The sequence below is a fragment of the Lithobates pipiens genome, unplaced genomic scaffold, assembly GCF_037356315.1.
Source record: "Lithobates pipiens isolate NorthernLeopardFrog02 unplaced genomic scaffold, aLitPip1_a1.2 Scaffold_13, whole genome shotgun sequence".
In the NCBI taxonomy this organism is placed as follows: domain Eukaryota; kingdom Metazoa; phylum Chordata; class Amphibia; order Anura; family Ranidae; genus Lithobates; species Lithobates pipiens.
In genome coordinates, this window is record NW_027507718.1 from 107,966,414 (window position 1) to 107,988,215 (window position 21,802).

At 43.6% G+C, this 21,802-nt stretch overlaps 1 protein-coding gene across 3 annotated transcripts in view; it reads right to left on the minus strand.

Annotated features, from left to right (window-relative positions):
* Positions 1-21,802, minus strand: part of GNE (glucosamine (UDP-N-acetyl)-2-epimerase/N-acetylmannosamine kinase) — a 114,906-nt gene that overhangs the window by 24,984 nt on the left and 68,120 nt on the right. For all 3 annotated transcript variants that reach the window (XM_077475388.1, XM_077475387.1, XM_077475389.1), the window contains exons 3-7: positions 20,207-20,658; positions 19,567-19,716; positions 17,876-18,088; positions 17,604-17,691; positions 8,636-8,846 (exon numbers count right to left, since the gene is read on the minus strand). In XM_077475388.1, the coding sequence (XP_077331514.1) occupies positions 8,636-8,846; positions 17,604-17,691; positions 17,876-18,088; positions 19,567-19,716; positions 20,207-20,658 (1,114 nt within the window). The remainder of the gene's footprint in view (positions 1-8,635; positions 8,847-17,603; positions 17,692-17,875; positions 18,089-19,566; positions 19,717-20,206; positions 20,659-21,802) is intronic.

Here is a 21,802-nt window from a genome sequence, read left to right on the forward strand (position 1 = left end):
ACGCAGCAGCCTGTACAAGCTATAAAGTGCACACAGCTTATGGAGGGACACAGAGCAGATGGGCGCATGCGAGTGTGGGGGATACAGGCATTCCAAGGCAACATTTACTTAGCATCAGACTGAGCCTTGATAGTAACAGCTGTTGCTGGACTATATTGCTCAGCAGTGGGTGCCTTCTGCTAGTACTTCTGCTTTTTTTGCTTGGCATTATAGGCAGAAGAGGTACAAATACCCCGAAAAATAGGGGCTCTATGGGATCTCCCTCAAGCACTGAGGACACCCCCCCTTTCCCCCCGAAGGACTTGGGGAGGCTGGCCAGTGTGAGCCGCCGGGTCTGCAACTGCTTCTGGCATGGCAGCCCCTGTAAATATTGCTCAGGAGGTTTTTTCTCTCAACCATAAAGTGGATTTGAGGAAAGACTAATGGCCTTAATCGCATCTTCACTAAGTGGAAGAAAACACATTAGGCCCCTGTCTACCACCCAGGACCCTCAAACAGAGGAACTCTGGGAAAGGGGAGAAGAATCCCCCTCAGAAGACCGGGATGAAACTGATGACTCCTCTTCTGAGGAATCAAGTGGGGATGGATCCCCTTCATCTTCACAGGATAAGAAATTGCTGGTGCAATCCCTTGCTGAAGTGATCCTTATTGGAATCACCCAGATAAACATTTTTTTCCCCTCCTAAAACATTTTCAACACTTATCCTATGGAGGAAGAATTCACAAGGATGTGGAGTATACCAGTGGTTCATGCCGCTATATCCTCTGAATAAAAATCTGACTTGTCCCGTTGACAACGCTCAAATACTAAGGAATCCAACCAATAAAAAAAAATTGGAATTCCTGTTAAAAACCATTTTTTTCCTGGCAGGTTCAGTAGTTCAACCTGCAGTGGCGGGGGTATGTCAGTCCTTGAGAGATTGCTTGAAGCAGGTGCTCAAGGTTTTCTCTAAAAAGCAGGCCCGGGAGGCAGCTAACTTGCGGGCAGCTTGTTTTTTTTTTGCGGTTGAAGCAATCAGAGATTCTATCCTTCATCCCTCTCGCCTTCGCTTGGGTTGGTGCATATGCGTAGAATCTTGTGGTTGAAAGATTGGTCAGCCGAATTGCCATGTAAAAGCTCTTGGCTGGTTTCCCTGCCATGGGGCAGGGCTGTTTGGGGAGGATTATATCCAAAAAATCTCCAGTGGGAAGTACCCTTTTGCCAGTTAAGAAAAGGTGTAGACATCCCTCATTTAGACGGGCTCTTTCTCTATTACTAGGAGCATTATCCTCCAGGCAGTCACAACGGCCTCTACCATCAGGCTCAAGAGATCATACTGAGAGTCAACCCCAGGGACAAAAAAAAGTCCTGGGGGAGGAACGCTAAAGCCTCTTTATAAAGGGGCACCCCCACTCGTTTGAGTGGGGGGGGGGACTGCTACAGTTCAGGGGTCTGGCAGGAGGATTTTCAGGTCAGATGGGGGGGGGGGGGGGGTCTCCACAATAACGCTAGGTTATAATCTAGAGTTCCGAGAATTTCCATCTCCTCAGATCAGATGTTCCCCAAGACCCAGAGAGAAAAAGAGGTCTGTCATCAAGCGTTGGAGAGACTTTATTGTCACAAAAATGTAGTCATGGTATTCCCATGCAAGATCGGTAGTCTCCATCCTACAAGGAGGAGAACTTCCAGCTTCAATAGACAGCGAGGATGCTTACCTGCATGTACCTATTTTCCCCGCTCATCAGAAATACCTGCATGTCAAAGTAAGAAAATGTTGTGTTCAGTTTGTAGCTCTGACTTCGGTCTAGCTACTGCACCTCAGGTGTTCACAAAGGTCCTGGAGCCTCCTCTGGCCAGATTAAGGGCCCAGGGTATAATGCTTATAGCGTACCTGGATGACCTGCTCTTAGTAGTCCGGTTGATAGCCGCATGGACCAAAGCTTGGTCTCCACAATCAATTACATGGAATACCTAGGTTGGGTCCTCAACTTTGAGTATTTGGGTCTGGTCATAGGTACAACCCAGAAGAGGGTGCTTTCACCCCAGGTCAAAATCTTGTGCCATAAAAGAGCTGGTTCACCTTTGTATGAGGTTGTTGGGGAAGATCGTGGCTTCATTCTAAGCAGTTCCCTATGCTCAGTTTCATTTGGGGCTGCTGCAAAACAGCTTTCCTGTCTGCCTGGAACAAGAAAGTCCAGGCGCTAGATTTCTGGATGCTCTATGTCACCAACAGTGCATCAGAGCCTCAGTTGGTGGTTGATACCTAAGAATCTGTGGAAAGGGAAATCCTTTTTACCACTTACCTGGAAAGTGGTAACAGATGCCAGCCTTTTGGGTTGGGAACAGTTCTGGAAAAGACGACTGCTCAAGGGGGATGGTCCAAGACTGAGAGGACCTTACCCATCGACATTCTAGAGATCCGAAGGCCTGGACATTCAGGTTGCAGGGTTGTCCTGTCAGGATTCAATCAGACAATGCCACAGCAGTGGGTTATATCAATCACCTAGGGGTGCAGCCCAGGGTGAGGTAAACCAGATGCTAATTTGGGCAGTAAAGCATGTGCTGTGCATATTGGCAAACTTCATTCCTGGGGTAGAGAACTGGCAGGCAAACTACTTAAGTCACTAGCAGTTATTCTCAGGGGAATGGTCTCTTCACCCTGATATCTTCCTGGCCATATGCCAAAGATGGGTGCTCCCAGACGTAGGTCTGCTTGCGTCCAGGTTCATCAAAACTTATGTGAAGAACTAGGGATCCACTTGCATGCAGGACAGATGCATTGGTAATTTCGTGGCATCAGTTCTCACTAATTTATGCATTCCCTCCCTATTCCGCTGCTACCACGACTTCTTCAGAGGCCTATACGTCCACATCACCCTGAAGCGCCCAATCTAGTCTGATCTCAGAGGCTAAGCAGGGTTGGGCCTGGTTGGGAGACCGCCTGGGAATAACAGGTGCCGTAGGCTACTTGGCCCTGAAGTTCTTGTTATGCAGGAATAGTGAAAATGGCGGTAGGGACCGCATGGACCCTACCACTACATCCAGCCCTGCTGTCGAAGGGACCAATGTTCCATCCTATCTTTTCAAACGCTAGTTTTCAACGGGTTGGTTATTGGAACCCACATTCTGAAGAGCAGTGGAATTTCAGGTCCAGTAATTTCTACCTTAATGCAAGGAAGCCAGCTTCTAGAGTCAATTATTATAAAGTGTGGAAGGCATATGTCTCCTTGTTTGGATCCAGGGATTGGCATCCCAAAAAGTATGTCATAAGGAGAGTCCTGAAATTAAGCTGGCCTTGAGTACCATCTAGGGCCAGGTCTCAGACTTGTCAGTATTCTTTCAATGTCCGTTTGCTTTGCTTTCTTGGTCAGAAGCTCTATAAAGGGGGCAACTAGGCTTAATTCATCGGTTAGAAAGCCTCTGAATCCCTGGGACTTGAATGTAGTTCTGTCAGCATTACAGAAACAGCCTTTTGAGCCAATATGGCTTATTACTTGGTCCTTTTGACAAGGAAGCTAATTTATTTATTTTTTTCGGTAGCCATGCATTCTGTTAGAAGGGCATCAGAATTGGCAGCTCTTTCTTGTAAAAGACATATTTAATCATGCACTAGGATAGGATAGTATTGCGTCCTCATCCTGGCTTTCTATCAAGGGTGGTTTCAGGTTTCATCATCTTTTTTTCAGATTCCTGTTCTACGGAAGAAAAGGCACTACATTCTCTGGATGTAGTAAGAGCGGTCAAAACCTTTTGGAAGCGACTGCTCAGATTTGCTAAACAAATGTTTTGTTTGTATTGCTTGAAGGCCCTATAAAAAGGATAGGCAGCGTCGAAATCTAGCATTGCTAAATGGATTTGACAGGTGATTGTCAAACCTATGGGTTTGAGGAGGAAAGTTCCACCTTTTCAAATCAAAGCGCACTCCACAGGGGCTGTTAGTGCTTCTTGGGCAGTGCATCACTAGGCCTTCATGGCTCAAATCTGCAAGACTGCAACTTAGTCTTCGGTCCATACATTCACCAGATGCTATTAGGTGGATATGAGGGGACATGAGGATATCACCTTTTGTGCGCAGTGTGCTGCAGGCAGCGGTACAAGGTCCTAAGGTCTGATTGCACCCTACTTTTGTTGCGTCTTCCTCCCCTCAGACAGCATTGCTCTGGGACATCCCATCAGTAAATACTGAGGCTCTGTGTCTCGTGATGTACAAAAAAATAAATATTGCTTTGCTACAAAACTGAGGTACTTCCAGTAAGGGGAGGGGGGTTATATAGGGGGCTGAACTTCCTGTTTAGGGTGTCCCAGTGTCCATCACCTAATGATACCTACTATATAACCCATCAGTAAATACTGAGGCTCTGTGTCTCATGATGTACCTCAAAGAAAAGGATTTTACAGGTAAGCCATTATAAAAATCCTATTTTTTTTAATGAAAATAAATATAAAAAAAACACAGACTTTCTTCATTTAAAGTGATACTAAACAAAAAAAAAAAAAAAAAAAAAAAGAAGGAAAGGGAAACAGGTTGAAATTCACATTTGGGAAAAAGTTACCTGTTCCACCCACTGCTGCAACTATTCCCTTTTGTCCCTGTGACAGCAGCACTTTTTAATAACAGTGCAGCCATGCGGAGCTCCACCTACACATCATTCATACACAGAGTTCTGTGTATGAATGAACTACAAGTTCCGACATTCTTTGCGGCTGATGGCTTGCAGTTTTCAATGAACTACCACGGTGCTGTTGAGCGCTGTGGTAGTTCATTGAGTCTTCCTGGCCGTACAATGTATGGCCAGGCCAAATAGCCAGGAGACCTGCATGGCATCAGTGATCTGCTGATCGCGAGTGCAATGCTTTCCAGGCTCTTAAAAAAAAAAAAAAAAAAAAAAAAAAGCACTTTCTCTGCAAAAAAAATAAATAAAAATGTGCATCATTTATTTTTTAAAGTGGTCTTATTTAATAAAAAAGAGAAAAAAGGAGGACGCACCGACCTAGTGCATTACCACTAATAGAGCTTTATTTACTAAAAGCACAACAAAATCTATACACAAACGAGTATTGATAGAAGGCATAATCAATAAAGCAGGGTCAACTTTTCCAAACATCGACAAGCCTGGACCTGATGTCAAGTAGATTAAATGATACCTCAAAAATGTCTAACACATTTCAGGGGAGAACCCCTTTCTTCAGAGCCTAAAACGGGCAATGGTTTCTCGCATAAAGGGCAACCTTATGAACATAGAAGCTACATTCGGATAAAAAAGGATAAATAATCGGTGCAGACACATTTCAAGGAGGTTCACGCCAGCAATGTGGACAGCCTTAAGGTTTTTGGTATTGAGGTCATGCCGAATGATTTGGACAATGGCAAAAAACACCAGATTCTGTGCAGTAGAGAGGCCTACTGGATTTTCTCCTTAGGGACTATGGCCCCAAAGGGCTTGAACAAAGAAATTGAATTACATAATCTCGTATGAGATCTGCTGTTTCTGCGAGTCCTTGGGATATGTTTGGGTATGGCGATGTCCACTGGGCTTATTCACTAGATCCATCTGCTACACGAGGGTCCCATCTTTTTGATGAGGTCCAGCACCTAAAATAACTTATTGTACAGCCATTAGATCTGATAGTGTATTGCTGTGTAGAACTAGGATATCGCTTTAGTCAAGTATAGGCTCTTTTAGTTGGGATCTATTAGGGACCCCTTTGAATAGGTAGGCAGGTGTTGGGTCTAGTTTTAGTTTTAGGTGCAGACAGGTTAGGGAGATATACCAGTTTTGTTTTCGATTCTGTTTTTTTTGTCTTATTTTTTTTCCTTTTTTATTTTTTATTTCTAGAACATTATGCTTATTGGTCTATGTAATTGGTAAGGGGCATATGGTTTCTCATTAGGAAGTCATTCTAAATAAGTCCCCTCGAGCTATTTATATGCTTAATACTAGTAACGTGTTAATAATATTATATATATTCATATAGATATAGCTAGTTTTATTATGTAATTCTTTTTATTATTGTTGTTATTTATTTGTATACCTTTTTGCACGTGAGTAAGGTTTACATCATTACCATTTTAATGAATCGATTGGTTGACTGATTGGTTAACTAACTAGGTGATTGGGGGACTGACTAATTAGTTGTTCTAATTTTAATTCTCTTGAACTCTAATTATTTTAAAAGTACTATTCCTTGTATACATGGTTTACTGTCATGTTACTAGTGTGCATGTGTGTGGGGCCAGGCTCCTCCATTACACCCCCCCCCCCTTAATTTTTTATAATATATATATATATATATATATATATATATATATATATATATATATATATATATATATATATATATATATATATATATATATATATATATATATATATATATATATATATATATATATATATATATATATATATATATACATACATACACTATTTTTCCCATAGTGTGAGCTGGGGGGTTTTCTTCCCCCCTCCCCACCCCATCGATTTTTCTCAATTTCTATTATTATTTTTATATATAATAATGATTTCTAACACTATTTTGCCCATAGTGTGAGCTGCTATTTTGTGTATTGACACTGTCCACATTAGCAGGCAGTGCCATTGTGCACATCTTCTGTACTTTTGTGCTGGCCGAAATTAGCAGGTGGAATGCACACATCCACACTTCTGAACCGCACTACCAGCGCACGCATCTAGTCCCTGTGTGTGCCGAGACGCTGGTGCTGTCACTCGCGCACGCAGACACTCTGCCTACGTGCGCATGTGTGGAAGTAACACGTGGGGCTGCCGGAAATTGCGGGTGGAACGTATTTCCACCCACACTTCCTGGTCTGAGGTGTGGCGTGCGTTCCATTCCTTGCAACCTGTAATACGTGAATTGGATATCCCCATCACTCCCGTGACCCTGGCAACCAGTAGGGCCATGGCATTATGGAAAATACAGGTACTATTATTCCTATAGCTGTAGAGATGGTACTACTATTGGTTCTATTGCCATATATAATAATGATAATGTTTTAATACAATTTTTATGCCAATATAATTATTATTATTTTTTTGGGTGTGCGACCGCACACACACACACTGAGACACACACACATATATATAGGGCTGCCCTTATGTGAGAAACCATTGCCATTTAGGCTCTGAAGAAAGGGGTTCTCCCCTGAAACACGTCAGCCATTTTTGGGGTATCATTAATCTACTTGACATCAGGTCCAGGCTTGTCGATGTTCGGAAAAGTTAACCCTGCTTTATTGATTACGCCTTCTATCAATACTCGTTTGCGAGTGTAGATTTTGCTGCGTTTTTATTAAATAAAGCTCTATTAGCGCTAATGCACTAGGTCGGTGCGCCCTCCTTTTCTTTTAGTATCTGAATATCCATTATTCTGAGCAGGGCTGCAAGACGATATACATTACTATGTGAAGCTGGTTATATCACTTACTGAGGACCTTGACACTAGAGCGCAGGAGAGGTTTTTGCTTTTTCTTCTTTGCTTATTATTCAACCACTTAAGGACCGCCTCACGCCGATATACGTCGGCAGAATGGCACGACTGGGCACAATCATGTAGCGGTACGCGATTCTTTAAGTGCCCAGCTGTGGGTCGGGAGCGTGCCGGCGCACTCCCAACCCGGTCCTGTGCTCCGTAACCGTGGCACCAATCGACGCTGGTGTCCCACGATCAGGTCCCAGAGCTGAAGAAAGAGGAGAGGTCTGTGTAAACAAACCTCTCCCTGTGCTTCCCTGTGTGGCTGTCACCGATTGTCTCTTCCCTTTTATAGGGAAGGACGATCAGTGACGTCACATGCCAGGCCACGCCCCCCTATAATAATAAAAAAAAAAAAAAAAAAAAAAACACACCACACACTACACTGCCTCCTAGTGGTTAACTCCTTCAATGCCGGTGTCATTTACACAGGAATCAATGCATTTAAATAGCATTGATTTCTGTATAAATGACAATGGTCGCAAAAATGTCCGATGTGTCTGCCAATAAAAAAATACAACGCTGATCGCGCCGCCATTATTAGTAAAGAAAAAAAAAAAAAAATATTAACAAAAATGCTATAAAACCATCCCCTATTTTGTAAACGCTATAACTTTCGCGCAAACCAATCAATAATCGCTAATTGCGATTTTTTTTTACCAAAAACATGTAGAATATGTATCGGCCTAAACTAAGGAAAAAAAGTTTCTTTATATATTTTTGGGGGATATTTATTATAGCAAAAAGTAAAAAATATTGCATTTTTTTCAAAATTGCCGCTCTATTTTTGTTTATAGCACAAAATTTAAAAAAAACGCAGAGGTGATCAAATACCACCAAAAGAAAGCTCTATTTGTGAGGAAAAAAAAAAAAAAAAAAAAAAGGAATGCCAATTTTGTTTGGGAGCCACGTCGCACAATTGTCAGTTAAAAAGGGGCAAAAAGGGGCCTGGTCCTTTGGCTGCAAATTGGCCCGGGGCTTAAGTGGTTAATACTCTTCCAAATGAAATATTTAGAAAGTCACATACTGAAAACAGAACAAGGTAATAAACACACACAAAAAATAATAATAATAATAATAATAATAATAATTTACCAAAAGGATAATACCAAAACGTACGCAAAAAAAATAACTGCAGCTATGAGCAAAATTTTCACAACATACCTTCATACTGACAATCGCTATCCTGAGATTTGTTCCTCCCAAGTCAACAGCCAAGGCACTTAGTGTTTCCAGAATATGATCTATATCTTGAGAGATGCTCTCCTTAACTGGAGGAAAGCAGAACTTCTTCTGCAGAGGCTCTGATAAACTTATTGATTTGAGAAACTTCACAATTCTCGGTACAGAACTGCCATCACCATAAATTTTGGAACTGTACAAAGCAAAAAAATTAAAAAAAGTTCTCAGTATGTTTAGTGTTATTGCATAGGTAAAGATGTTGGTGGACTAAATGATCAATTGGCTTCCTGTAGCTCTTTCTTCTATGGCTCTAAGGGCATTATATTTACCACAAGCAATTTTGTGTATTTTAACCACTTGAAAACTAGGCCTTTTCTGGCACTTTGTTTACAGGTATAACAATCAATTTTTGTTTTGTTTTTTTGCTAGAAAATTACTTAGACTCCCCAAACACTATATATTGTTTTAAAGCAGAGGCAGCGAACCTTGGCACCCCAGATGTTTTGGAACTACATTTCCCAAGATGCTCATCCACTCTGCAGTGTACTGGAGCATCATCGGAAATGTAGTTCCCGCTGTAAACAGTATTTCCCCATTCTGCCTAGCAACTAGTGACGCTGATCTCTGCTCCATGTGATTGGAACAGAGATCAGTGTTCACTAAATGAAAGCCCAGCCCCCCAGTTAGTAACACACCCCTAGGAACACTTAACCCCTACACTGCCACCCACTGGTTAACCCCTTCACTGCCAGTGTCATTTACACAGGAATCACTGCATTTATATAGCAGTGATTGCTGTATAAATGACAATGGTCCCAAAAATGTGTCAAAAATGTCCGATGTATTCGCCATATTGTCACAGTCACAATAAAAAAAATAATAAAATCGCTGCCATTACTAGTAAAAATAAATAAATAAATATGCCATAAAACTATCCCTATTTTGTAAACACTATAGCTTTTGCGCAAACCAATCAATAATCGCTTATTGCGATTTTTTTTTTACCAAAAATATGTAGAAGAATACATATCGGTCTAAACTGAGGGGAAATTTTTTTTTATATATATTTTTATTATAACAAAAAGAAAAAATAATGCGTTTTTTTTTCAAAATGGTCACGCTCTCTATTTTTGTTTATAGCGCAAAAAATAGAAACCGCAGGGGTGATCAAATACCACCAAAAGAAAGCTCTATTTGTGGGGAAAAAAGGACGTCAATTTTGTTTGGGAGCCACGTCGCATGACCGCGTAATTGTCAGTTAAAGCGACGCAGTGCTGATTTGCAAAAAGTGGTCTGGTCTTTGACCAGCAAAACGGTCCGGTCTGTAAGTGGTTAAATATATATATATATATATATATATATATATATATATATATATATATATATATATATATATATATATATATATATATATATATATATATTTTTTTTTTACACACATACATATACATACACACACACCACAATATTAATCTTTAAAAAAAAAAAATCATGATCTTGAATCATCCCCCCGGACGATCTCTCCTGCAGAGGTTGCAGATTCTTTCATACAAACAAGAGGAGAAACTATCTGCTCACTCAGCTGTCAAAAGAAAATATCCAGGCAGTCTGCCAAGTTTAACTTGCAGCATTGTAACCAAGCTTCCTTCTTAGATCAAAAGGGATAGAACTTCTGTGTAAATGAATAATCCTGCAGACTGCCAAATTTTCAACAACGTGTAAATGCAAGAAGTTTAACAACTTAAAATCTAAAGCTTTTTCTGACACTTCTTTAAGTTAAAAATCAATATTTTTTTACTAGAAAATTACCCCCAAACATTATATTTATTTTAGCAGAGAACCTAGGGAATAAAATGTAAAAAATGACAATTGCTGCAATATTATATGTCACACTGTATTTGCCCAGCAGTCTTTCAAATGCAATTTTTGGGGAAAAAATTCACTTCAGTGAATAAAACGAAATAGTAAGGTTAGCCCATTTTTTTTTTTTTAATGTGAAAGATGTCACACCGTGAGAATCATGATCTGTCTTCTAAGCAAATAAAATCATGATTCTCATTTTAGAAGCGTGCAGCTCTAATATAGACACACACACACACACAAAGTTATGTCCATATAAATTTGGACACAGGCAGATTTGTTTTTTTCAGGTATTTACAAAACATATTCAAGCTATAGTTATATAATGGATATGGGCCGAAATTGCACACTCAGGTTTAATTTGAGGGTATGTACATCCCAATCAGGGGAAGAGTTTAGAAATTGCAGCTCTTAAGAATAGCCACCCCCCCCTTTTTTTTCAAGGGGCCAGGTTTGTACTACTCCTTCGTTATTTCTTCATCAATTAAGCAGGTAAAAAAGGTCTGGAGTCGATTCTAAAGCCCCATACACACCATCAGTTTTTCTGATAAGTTTTTCCTTCAGATTTACCAAAACCATAATAATATGAGTTCAAACCTTTTGGAGTTTCAATTTGTATGCAGGCCCTTGCACTACATGGCTTTGGTAAGCCTGAAGGAAATAAAATCTGATAGTGTGGTATTTGCATTTGAAATCTATTACTGTGAACCTACATCATGCGTTCAAAGGATCTGTCCATGCAAGTGAAACATGCGATTGTAAGGCTTCAAAAACAAAAAATTTAATAAACCATCAGAGAGATAGCAGCAACATTAGGAGTGGCCAAATATACAGTTTGGTACATTCTGAGGAAAGAACGCACTGGTGAGCTTATGGTAAAGAAAAAAAAAAAAAAACACATTCACAACATTTAGACAAGTAAAGGACACTCTCCAGGAGGTGAGCGTATCATTGACAAAGTCTACAATAAAGAGAAGACTTCACAAGAACAAATATAGAGGATCTACCACAAGATGCAAACCATTCATAAACTGGAATAGAAAAGCCAGATTCGATTTTGCCAAAAAAAAAACATCTAAAAAGGCCAGACCAGTTCTGGAAAAGCATTCTTTGGACAGATGAAACAAAGCTTAATCTGTACCAGAATGGCGGAAAGAAAAAGTGTGGAGAAGGCTTGGAACAGCTTATGATCCAAAGCACACAACATCATCTGTAAAACATGGTGGAGGCAGTGTGATGGCATGGGCATGCATGGCTTCCAGAGGGACTGGGTCATTGGCGTTTACTGATAATGTGACAGAAGACAGAAGCAGCCGGATGAATTCTGAAGTGTTTAGAGATATACTGTCAACCCAGATTCATCCAAATGCATCAAAGTTGGTTGGACGGCGCTTCACAGTACAGATGAACAATGATCCAAAACACACTGCAAAAGCAACCCAGGGGCTTTTGAAGGAAAAATAAGCGGAATATTCTGCAATGGCCGAGTCAATCACTTGATCTCAACCCAATTGAGCATGAATTTCAACTGCTGAAGGCAAAGCTAAAGGCAGAAAGACCCACAAAGAACTGATGATAGCTGCAATTAGACCCCATTCACACCCGAGTGTAGCGTTTTGTTGCCCATATTTGCGCGTTTCCATGCAGTGTTTTCTGGGGGTTTTTGAGCTTTGGGTTTTTTTTTATTAGCCAATAGGAAAAAATTATCATCCGTTTCATCATTTGTTGCTATGTTTTTAGATTTTGTCATCTGCTTCATGTTCCAAAAAAACAAAAACAAAAAACAAATCTGCCTAATTCGAGCGACAAAAAAAAGGGTCCAGAACTTGTTTGAGCTTCAGGGGTAGGGCTTTAGGCAACTTGGAGTGGAGACGTGAACCATCTCCACAGAGAATAATGGATTTTTTCCACTCAAGCATTTTTTTAGCTTCAGGCTTCAAGCTACAAAACGCTCAGGTGTGAATGGGGCCTTAGAGCCTGGTAAAGCACCAAAGGAGGAAACCCAATCTTTGGTGATGTCCATGGGTTCCAGGCTTCAGGCAGTCATTGCCAGTAAAGGATTCTTAAAATATTAAAAATGAACATTTATGATTATATTCATTTGTCCAATTAGATTTGAGCCCCTGAAAATGGGGGGGGGGGATGGACGGACGACTGTGTATAAAAACGGATGCAGTTCCTAAAATTTTTCTATTATGTTTATCGACTGACACAGCTCCTTTCTTAGACCATCGGGATATCCCCAAGCAGTGCCAAAACGAGGGGTGGGAAACAGCATAAAAACCTTCACCCACAAAAAAACTGTGTGGGAACAGCATAGAACTTTTACCCACAAAAAAAAAAAAAAAAAAACAACAAACACACACCAGATTGCAGTAGAACCCCTGGAACCTTTCCGGCTCCGGTATTATCACCCCGCAGCTCAGCAGGTCCCTCATCGGTCTCATGACGAGCCGGGAGTATGGGTTTGCTGGGAGGGGAAGAATCTGTTTTGTGGCCAAGAGAGAAACTATCTTGTAGCCAGAGGAAATCAGATAGCAGACCCATTGGTTGGACAGCCAAGAGGCCCACTGGGCTGCAGACTCCTGAAGGTGACCCCCCACCTGCGTCACAGGCTTGCGGTTCCAGGAACGCTTTTGTCCTTCAGAGGTCGTCCTATCAGGCTGGGGACATTTAGCTGAAGCCCCGGGTGGACAAAAAAGGCTCTTGTGAGCGGAAAATGAGGGCCCTTGCCTACGGCGTGGCTCCTTAGCCTTCTTGGCCTGTGGGAAGAGGGGAAATCTTACCACCTGTGGCATTTTTAATAATGTCATCCAATGAGACTCCAAAGAGCCATTTACCAAGGAAGGGTAGATCCGTCAGAGCTTTTTTTTTTTTTTTTTTTTTTTTTTTTTTTTTTTAGATGCCTGGTCAGCCGACCAGCATTTTAGCCAAATCAGGCACCTTAGCACCACTGCTGACACTGAAGCCCTGGATAACAGAGGGAGGGTATCCAGGGCCGCGTCACAAACATACTTAAGGCCTTGCATTAACTGGTCCGCTAGTTCGATGCAGACAGGAGAAGCCTGTACCCCCAATTTGCAGTGCAGAAGTTTTGCGCACTCAGTAAGTGTCTGTGACACAAGTGCGGATGCCAGTATTGGTCGCATTGCTGACCCCACAACCATAAACAAGGAACAAGCCACTGCCTTGGCCTTCCTGTCCGTGGGGTCCTTAAATCCAGGAGTCCCGTCTACTGGGATCGTTGCTACTTTGTTTAACCTGGTATACTGGGGGGGGGGGGGGGGTCCACGACCGGAGGGGCCGACCATTTTTCGAGAAGGCTCGCCTCAAAGGGGTAACACACCACCATGTATTTGGGGACCGAAAAGGTCCGTTGTTGTTGACCCCATTCCTTGTATATGAATATCGAAATAAGTCAGCTAGGAAAAACACCCTAGGTGTACGGGCAGGCTTACGGTCCCTTTTGGACCCAAAAGGGACCATTACATCAGCAGAGGGATCTGCTGTATCATGAACCTTCAGGGTATCACGCACAGCTGTGATAAGTGCTCCAACAAGCGATTTGTTGCGCACGGACCTGGACTCATCCTCACTGTCCGATTGGTCCTGGTCAGCGTCATCTGAAACGACAGAGCAGGAGTTACCAGCCTCAGCGGGGCCCAAGTCTGCGTCACAGCTCTCCCTGGAGGACGGGGGGGCGTGGGCCGCTTTTTACCACCTTTGCACCTGCGCACCGCCTCCATCTTAGCAACAAACGTGTTAAGGACCGCAGAAAAAGTGTCCAGGGGCACTGCACTGTCTGCAGGCGAACTGGTTGCAATTGCCTGGATTTCAAGGGAAGAAACACCAGTTTCTGAAGCCATGCTGATCCTACCCCTGTCTGCCACCTGTTGGAGACTTAGGACAGTGATGGTCCCACCCTCCTAACTGCTGCAGGCTGAGGGGCCCCCACCGCAAGACTCACCACCCTGACCGAGTTCTGCACTGTACAGCTAGGTGTGCTTGTGTCCTGTGTCAGCTCCCAGATGACCGTGAGAGAAAACCGCACTGTGTTGAGCCCCAGGAGGACAGCGCTAAGCATAAAAAAAACGTGATCAGGCTTAAAAAAATAGACAGGGAGAGAAGAGGAGGTGAGGAACCCTCGAATTGACCTCCCAGGGAATGCCCAGTCCCACCGAGGCAGGGAGAGCTGTACTTACCAGTCCTGATGCTGGGGAACATTCCATCACAGAACCACTCTCCTATCAGTACGGGGTGGCTGCTGGCCCGACACACTGATGCAGACATCAGTAGCCCAGTCATATGTGTGCCCCGGAGCATTATGCCCACCCCTGGAGCTGGGGGACATGTCGTGGCTGACCCAGCGCAGAGCTCTGATCTGCACACTCACAGGGTATCCAGCCTTTCACCCAGCCGGCTGTTGATAGCAGATCACAGGATCTTAATCTTGCGCAAAAGGCAAACTTCTGTAGAAAAAATTCACGGACCAATGGGCCCGCAGGGTTCCTTGGTCCTCCTCCACTAGGCAGAAAAAAAAAAAAAAAACTGAGGCTGCAGGAGGCAGGCTAGAGGGTTGTTACCTAAGGGTCTGCCCCTTGGGCGGAACTAGAAAGTTATGGTTTTGTTGTACATGTTAACATGTTCTGCCTAGTCTTCTCCTGAAGGTGGCGTAACAACCTGATGGTCTAAGAAAGGAGCTGTATAAGTCGGTGAACGTAAGAGAAAAATAAAACTGAGCTGCAGCACGGTGGCCAAGAGACCATACAGCAGTTTAACAGGACAGTTTCCACTCAGACCAGGCCTCGCCATGGTCGACCAAACCAAAGAAGTTGAGTGCACGTGGCTCAACGTCATATCCAGAGGTTGTCTTTGGGAAATAGATGTACGAGTGCTGCCAGCATTGCTGCAGAGGTTGAGGGTTGGGGTCAACCTGCCAGTGCTCAGACCATACACCACACACTGCATCAAATTGGTCTGCATGGCTGTCGTCCCAGAAGGAAGCTTCTTATAAAGATGATGCACAAGAAAGCCTGCAAACAGTTTGCTGAAAACAAGCAGACTAAGGACATGGATTACTGGAACCATGTCCTGTGGTCTGACGAGACCAAGATAAACTTATTTGGTTCAGATGGTGTCAGTAACCAGGTGAGGAGTACAAAGACAAGTGTGTACTGCCTACATTCAAGCATGGTGGTGGGGGTGTCACGGTCTGGGGCTGCATGAGTGCTGCTGGCACTAGGGAGCTACAGTTCATTGGAGGGAACCATGAACATGTATTGTGACATACTGAAGCAAAGCATGATCCTCTCCCTTCAGAGACTGGGCCGCAGGGCAGTATTCCAACATGATAACAACCACACCTCCAAGATGACCACTGCCTAGCTAAAGAATCTGAACGTAAAGGTGGACTGGCCAAGCATGTCTCCAGATCTAAACCCTATCAAGCATCTGTGGGACATTCTCTAATGGAAGGTGGAGGAGCGCAAGGTCTCTAACATCCACCATCTCGGTGATGTCGTCGTGGAGGAGTGGAAGACTGTAGTGGTAACCTGTGAAGCTCTGTTGAACTCCATGCCCAAGAGGGTTAAGGCAGTGCTGGAAAATAATGGTGGCCACACAAAACAGTGACCCTTTGGGCCCAATTTGGACATTTTCACTTAGGGGTGTACTCACTTTTGTTGCCAGTGGTTTACACATTAACCACTTGAGACCCGCGCTATAGCCAAATGACGGCTACAGCGCGGACCTCCTTTGCCGGGACTATGTCTATTGACGTCGCCCCGTGCATGAGCGGCCTGCGTGGGCGCGCACGGCGCGCTCTGTGATCGGCGAGTCTATGAGACTCGCCTGATCACTGATCCGAGCAAGGGGTCGATCCCGACCCTTTATCACGTGATCAGCTGTAAGCCAATGACAGCTGATCATGTGATACAACGGAGCCGGTAATCGGCTATTATTCCTCCTCGCGCTGTCAGCGCGAGGAGAAAAAAAAAAAAAAAAAAAAAAAAAAAAAGAGCCGATCACCGGCGGCCGTGATCGGGACATCAGTCCCGATCACGGCCAGCCCTGCCAGTGCCCACCTGCCCCCTGCCAGTGCCACCTCATTAAAAAATAAGTGCCCGCGTCAGTGCCCATAGTGCCACCCAGCAGTGCCCAGTGCCACCCAGCAGTGCCCACAATCTGCCTCAACAAAGGTGCTGCACCCCAGTGCCACATATCCGTGCCCATCAGTGTCACCTACCAGTGCCCATCAGTGCCGCCCAGCAGTGCCACCTATCAGTGCCCATCAGTCCCATCTATCAGTGGTACCTATCAGTGCCCCTTAGTGCCACCCATCCATGCCATCTTATCTGTGCCCATCTGTGCCGCCTTAACTATGCCTATCAGTGCCCACCAGTGCAGCCTATCAGTGCACTTCAATGAAGGAGAAAAATTACCTGTTTGCAAAATTTTATAACAAACTATTAAAACATGATCTTTTTTGTAGCAAAGTATAATTCCTTCAGTGTTTTCACATGAAAAGAGATAATAAAATATTTACAAAAATGTGAGGTGTGTACTACTTTTGTTAGATACTGTATATGGACCTAATTGTATATATTCATTCATACACACAAACTTCCCTAACTCAAAAAATCATCTCCCATTATTGCTCCCAGCCTTCTCCAAATTCCAACTTTATATGTTTCTTCACTTTCTTTTTTGCAGGAATGTAGCCACCCCCCCCGATCACTCCTAAAATGGACATTTGGAGATTTGTAGTCTGCATAGAGCAGTGCACATCACCACACCCAATGTACACTGCTAGTGCCATACAGAAGGGGAAACAGAGAGGCCCTGGAGCTCACTGAGGAAGTTGCAAAGAGGAATAAAAACACAGTAAGGAACAATTTTAAATGAAAAATGGATTACAGGGCCATTAAGTAGTGGATGTTTACAGATTATTTTTGGAGAATAAGGATATAATTAAGTGTCATTTTAAGTCGCCAAAAGATACATAAAGCTAGAACACTAGAGTCCACCCACAATCAATATATAGGTGACTTTTACAACAAGCATAACACTGCCTGAGAAACATAAAACCTACCAGGGATAACGTTTTCCAAACTGAAGTTGAAGTGCATGAATTATTTTATTCTCTGTGTCTGCATCTCGAACATGAAGAACATTCTCACCTGATGAGTTAAAAAAAATTGCTAAATGATCAATGGCTTCAAGACAGTACAAATATCTCAATATTTCATGTGAGGCAAATGTACAGTATATTTGCACTTTGTGCTGTGATTATATACATAATATCTTTAAATATACAACCCCCTTAACAATAGCAGAATTTGTGTGTACCGGTAAGACTTTTACCTGTTTCTCTGCCTGTCTGACGAGTGCCTAAATTGATGACTGGTGTTCCAAAGGCTCCAGCCTCTCGCACACCACAACTGCTGTTCCCAATCATGCATCCTGCGTGAGCAACCAACTGTATAAACTGCTCAAATGGGACATGCTTCACTGCTCTGAAGTTGGGATGGTGCTCCACACCCTTCTTCCTCATCACTCGCACCATTTCTTTACTTCCTGTAAAGGCATAAAAAAAAAAAAAAAAAAAAAAACTAATTAATCCACTGCAACACAATTACCGTATATACTCGAGTATAAGCCGAGATTTTCAGCCTCTTTTTTGAGGCTGAAAGTGCCCCCCTCGGCTTATACTCGAGTCATCGCTGTCTGCCCGCTCGAACAGCGTGTCGAGCAGACAGACAGCGGCCATTCTATTCAAAAGCCGCGCCTCCGGCTCCGCCTTCGCCTGTGATAGGCGGAACACTGAATTTCCCAGCAGCCTGTGTTCCGCCTATCACGGACATCGTATCATCCTCGTACTACGGACGAGGATGATACGACGTCTGTGATAGGCGGAACACAGGCTGCTGGGAAATTCAGTGTTCCGCCTATCACAGGCGAAGGCGGCGGCGCAGCTTTTGAATTTTACAATGGCCGCCGACGAAGAGGGCACGGGACGGGACGGGACGGGGGCAAGGCAAGGCAAGGCACGACACGGCACGGGACGGAGGCAAGGAGGCAAGGTAAATCCCCCCTTCCTTGTGTGCTGTGTGTTTTTCAGTCCTTTGCTCACAAAGAAATGATCTTTTCAGAACAAGCCAGAGAGTTTCAGAGGAACATTAATAATTCATATGCCTACAGAATGCGGCTGCTTGCTCTTATCAGCAGATAATTCTGGCCAGAACAATCCCTGATTACATGTGTTTATTGTGCCCTCGAATGCCTTCCATAACCCTGTGTACATAAAGATTCATTATTCTTCACCGGCACTATGGCTCACCCTATAGGGCATCATAACACCATAAAGAAAGTAGGATCATCCCAAATAGGGATCTGTAGTCCCTTTAAAGCCCAACTCCATGAAACAAATTGCTGGTTATTAGGAGGCTCGGGACAAAGGTAGGCTGGACACACACACACACACACACACACACACATACACACACACACACACACACACACATGGATGGAGACACACACAGGGATGGATGGATGGATGGAGACACACACACACAGGGATGGATGGATGGATGGATGGATGGAGACACACACACACAGGGATGGATGGATGGATGGATGGAGACACACACACACAGGGATGGATGGATGGATGGACACACACACACACAGGGATGGATGGACGGACACACAGGGATGGACGGACACACAGGGATGGACGGACACACAGGGATGGACGGACACACAGGGATGGACGGACACACAGGGATGGACGGACACACAGGGATGGACGGACACACACACAGGGATGGACAGGCATGTCTCACCCTCGGCTTATACACGAGTCAATAAGTTTGCCAGTTTTTTTGGGGGTAAATTGGGGGCCTCGGCTTATATTCGGGTCGGCCTATACTCGAGTATATACGGTACATTTTTTTTCCTGCTGCAAACTAGGCCCATAACCCAGAACAAAGACAGTCTGCAAATCTGAAGTGTAAAAAGTAAAAAGGTCATCTATGCCCCCACACCAAAATTACCTGCATCGATATTTGGGAATAGCACCAAGGTTCGCTTGTTGAATGAGATAAGTGCATCTAGGGTAAATTCAAACATTTTAACTGAATGCTTGATGTCTGTGGTCACTGGATGCTGAAGGGCTACAATATAATCACCAGGATTCACATCACCTGTTGAGAAAGGGTGTAAATTGTCGGCATGTGAGATGTTAAACAATGAACAGGGAAAAGAAATACCGCCATGAGATTGGAGGGAGATATTTAAAAGGAAACAAAGTTCAATTTAGGGAAGTAGAAGAGATCAATGCAGTGTGTCAACTACTTTGACATTTATGTCTCTGAACACAACTTTCTACTGCAACTCCCAGGTCGCACGGTGCTACCAGTAGCTCCAATGCAGCCAACACATCTAAAGACTAGTAAGCTGCAATTTATTAAAATTCTTGTTTTAGGTTTAAATACAATTTAAAACCAGCAAACACCAATTTTTATTTGCTAAAAGACACTGCTGAATAGCTCTCCACTATTTAATAAAACCCTAAATATTAGTATACAATATAATTCATGTAAATTAAGTAGCAAGCTATAAAAAAAAACAAAAAACAAAATAAAAATAAATAATGGATCACTACAGTGAAGACTTTTGTGGAAACACACATACCTAGCCACATCTTGATGACACTCATGTAGTCCTTGTTTTTCACATTAAGAAGCTTATCATAAGAGGGGCACCCTGCCAGAAGGATGCGGTCATGGTCCTCACACATGGCGATGAGATGCTGTTCTGCACTCCGTGTGCAGCACGCGTGATAATGGGATAATTTAGTGATGGAATGTCTGATCGAGTCATCTATGGTTCCACTGACTTCACCTCCCTCTATGTGAAGGATTCGTATGTTCATCAGTGCTGCAGTTGTTGCCAAAGCCAAGGCATCAAATCGATCTCCATGGACAACTATTATGTCTGGTTTAAGTCTGTTTAAAACATCTGGTAGTTTCACCAAAGCAAGTCCTACAGATTCTACCATGGCAGCTTCATCCTCCCCCCTCACAATTGTATGAAGTCTTGCTTGTATATCAAAATCATCCTGCTCAATCATACGGTAGGTATTCCTAGATAGTGGAGACAAATGGACAATATTGCATCTACGAAAGTCAAAAAGTTTATCTGCAGAGCCCGCCAGTCAATCACTACTTAACCCTTTCACTGTCGGGTCCATATGCCGTACGGACTTACAGAAGTGCCCGCAGGTGGCCAAGTCCGTACAGACCTAATTTCTCCCTCTCCTATAAGTTTATGGTCACTTCAATGACCATAAGCTTATAACAGAATTGTTCAGCAGACTCTGAACAATTCTATAACTCTGATCAGTGTATTACAAACCGCTGATCAGAGTTATTAATTCCTAATGTGACCCCCCTCACCCAATGCGCCGAGCAGTGCGGGTGAACTTGTGGCTTGGTAAACATGTGCCTACCAAGCTCCCCCTGTAGTACAGTGAATATAGGCAGCGATTGGTCCCATATCCACTGACAGCTGATACATGGCAAACCTAGTAAGACACTCCAGGTATGCCCGCAATCAGCCTCTCCACAGCGACAACCCCCCACATGCATTCAGCCTCTCCGCTGTGACAGAGCTCTCCCCCATCCCTTCCACCCCCCCCCCCCGGCACAGCTCCCTCAGCTTCTCCTCCTGGCCAACCCTATTTGCCAGGGATAGAAGCCAGAAGACAATAGCGAATATTAATTCACTATTGTCACAAGTGGGTGGGCTCAGGGTGCAATGCTCTGCGCCCCAAGCTCAATCTTTTTCAAGCCAATAAGAGGCTCAGGTTTTAATCATGTGGCTTGGGGGAAAAAAAAAAAAACACAAACCTTGATACAAACATACAAGTCCGGCGTCCTGCAGGGGGGCAGGGCCCCAGCAGGACCAGCCCCTCCTGGTAAGACCCCTTTCACACGGAGCAGACTGTCAAGCAGAGTCACACGCTCAAATGGGGGATCTATCTGCTGATCCCTGCTGAGCTCCGCTGATGCAGAGAGACATGGACACAGCCCACTGTTGTCTATAGGGCAGTCATATGGAAATGGACAGCCTGTCCAGTTCCATTGAATACCATCCGATCTGCCATATGGATGGGGAATGGACCCTGATCCCTCTGTTTTAAGTGGACTGGATCGGATTCAGGCAGGTGTAAAGGGAAAAATGTCCATTTACATCAGCCTCTCCATAGAGAACAATGGGTGGACATTT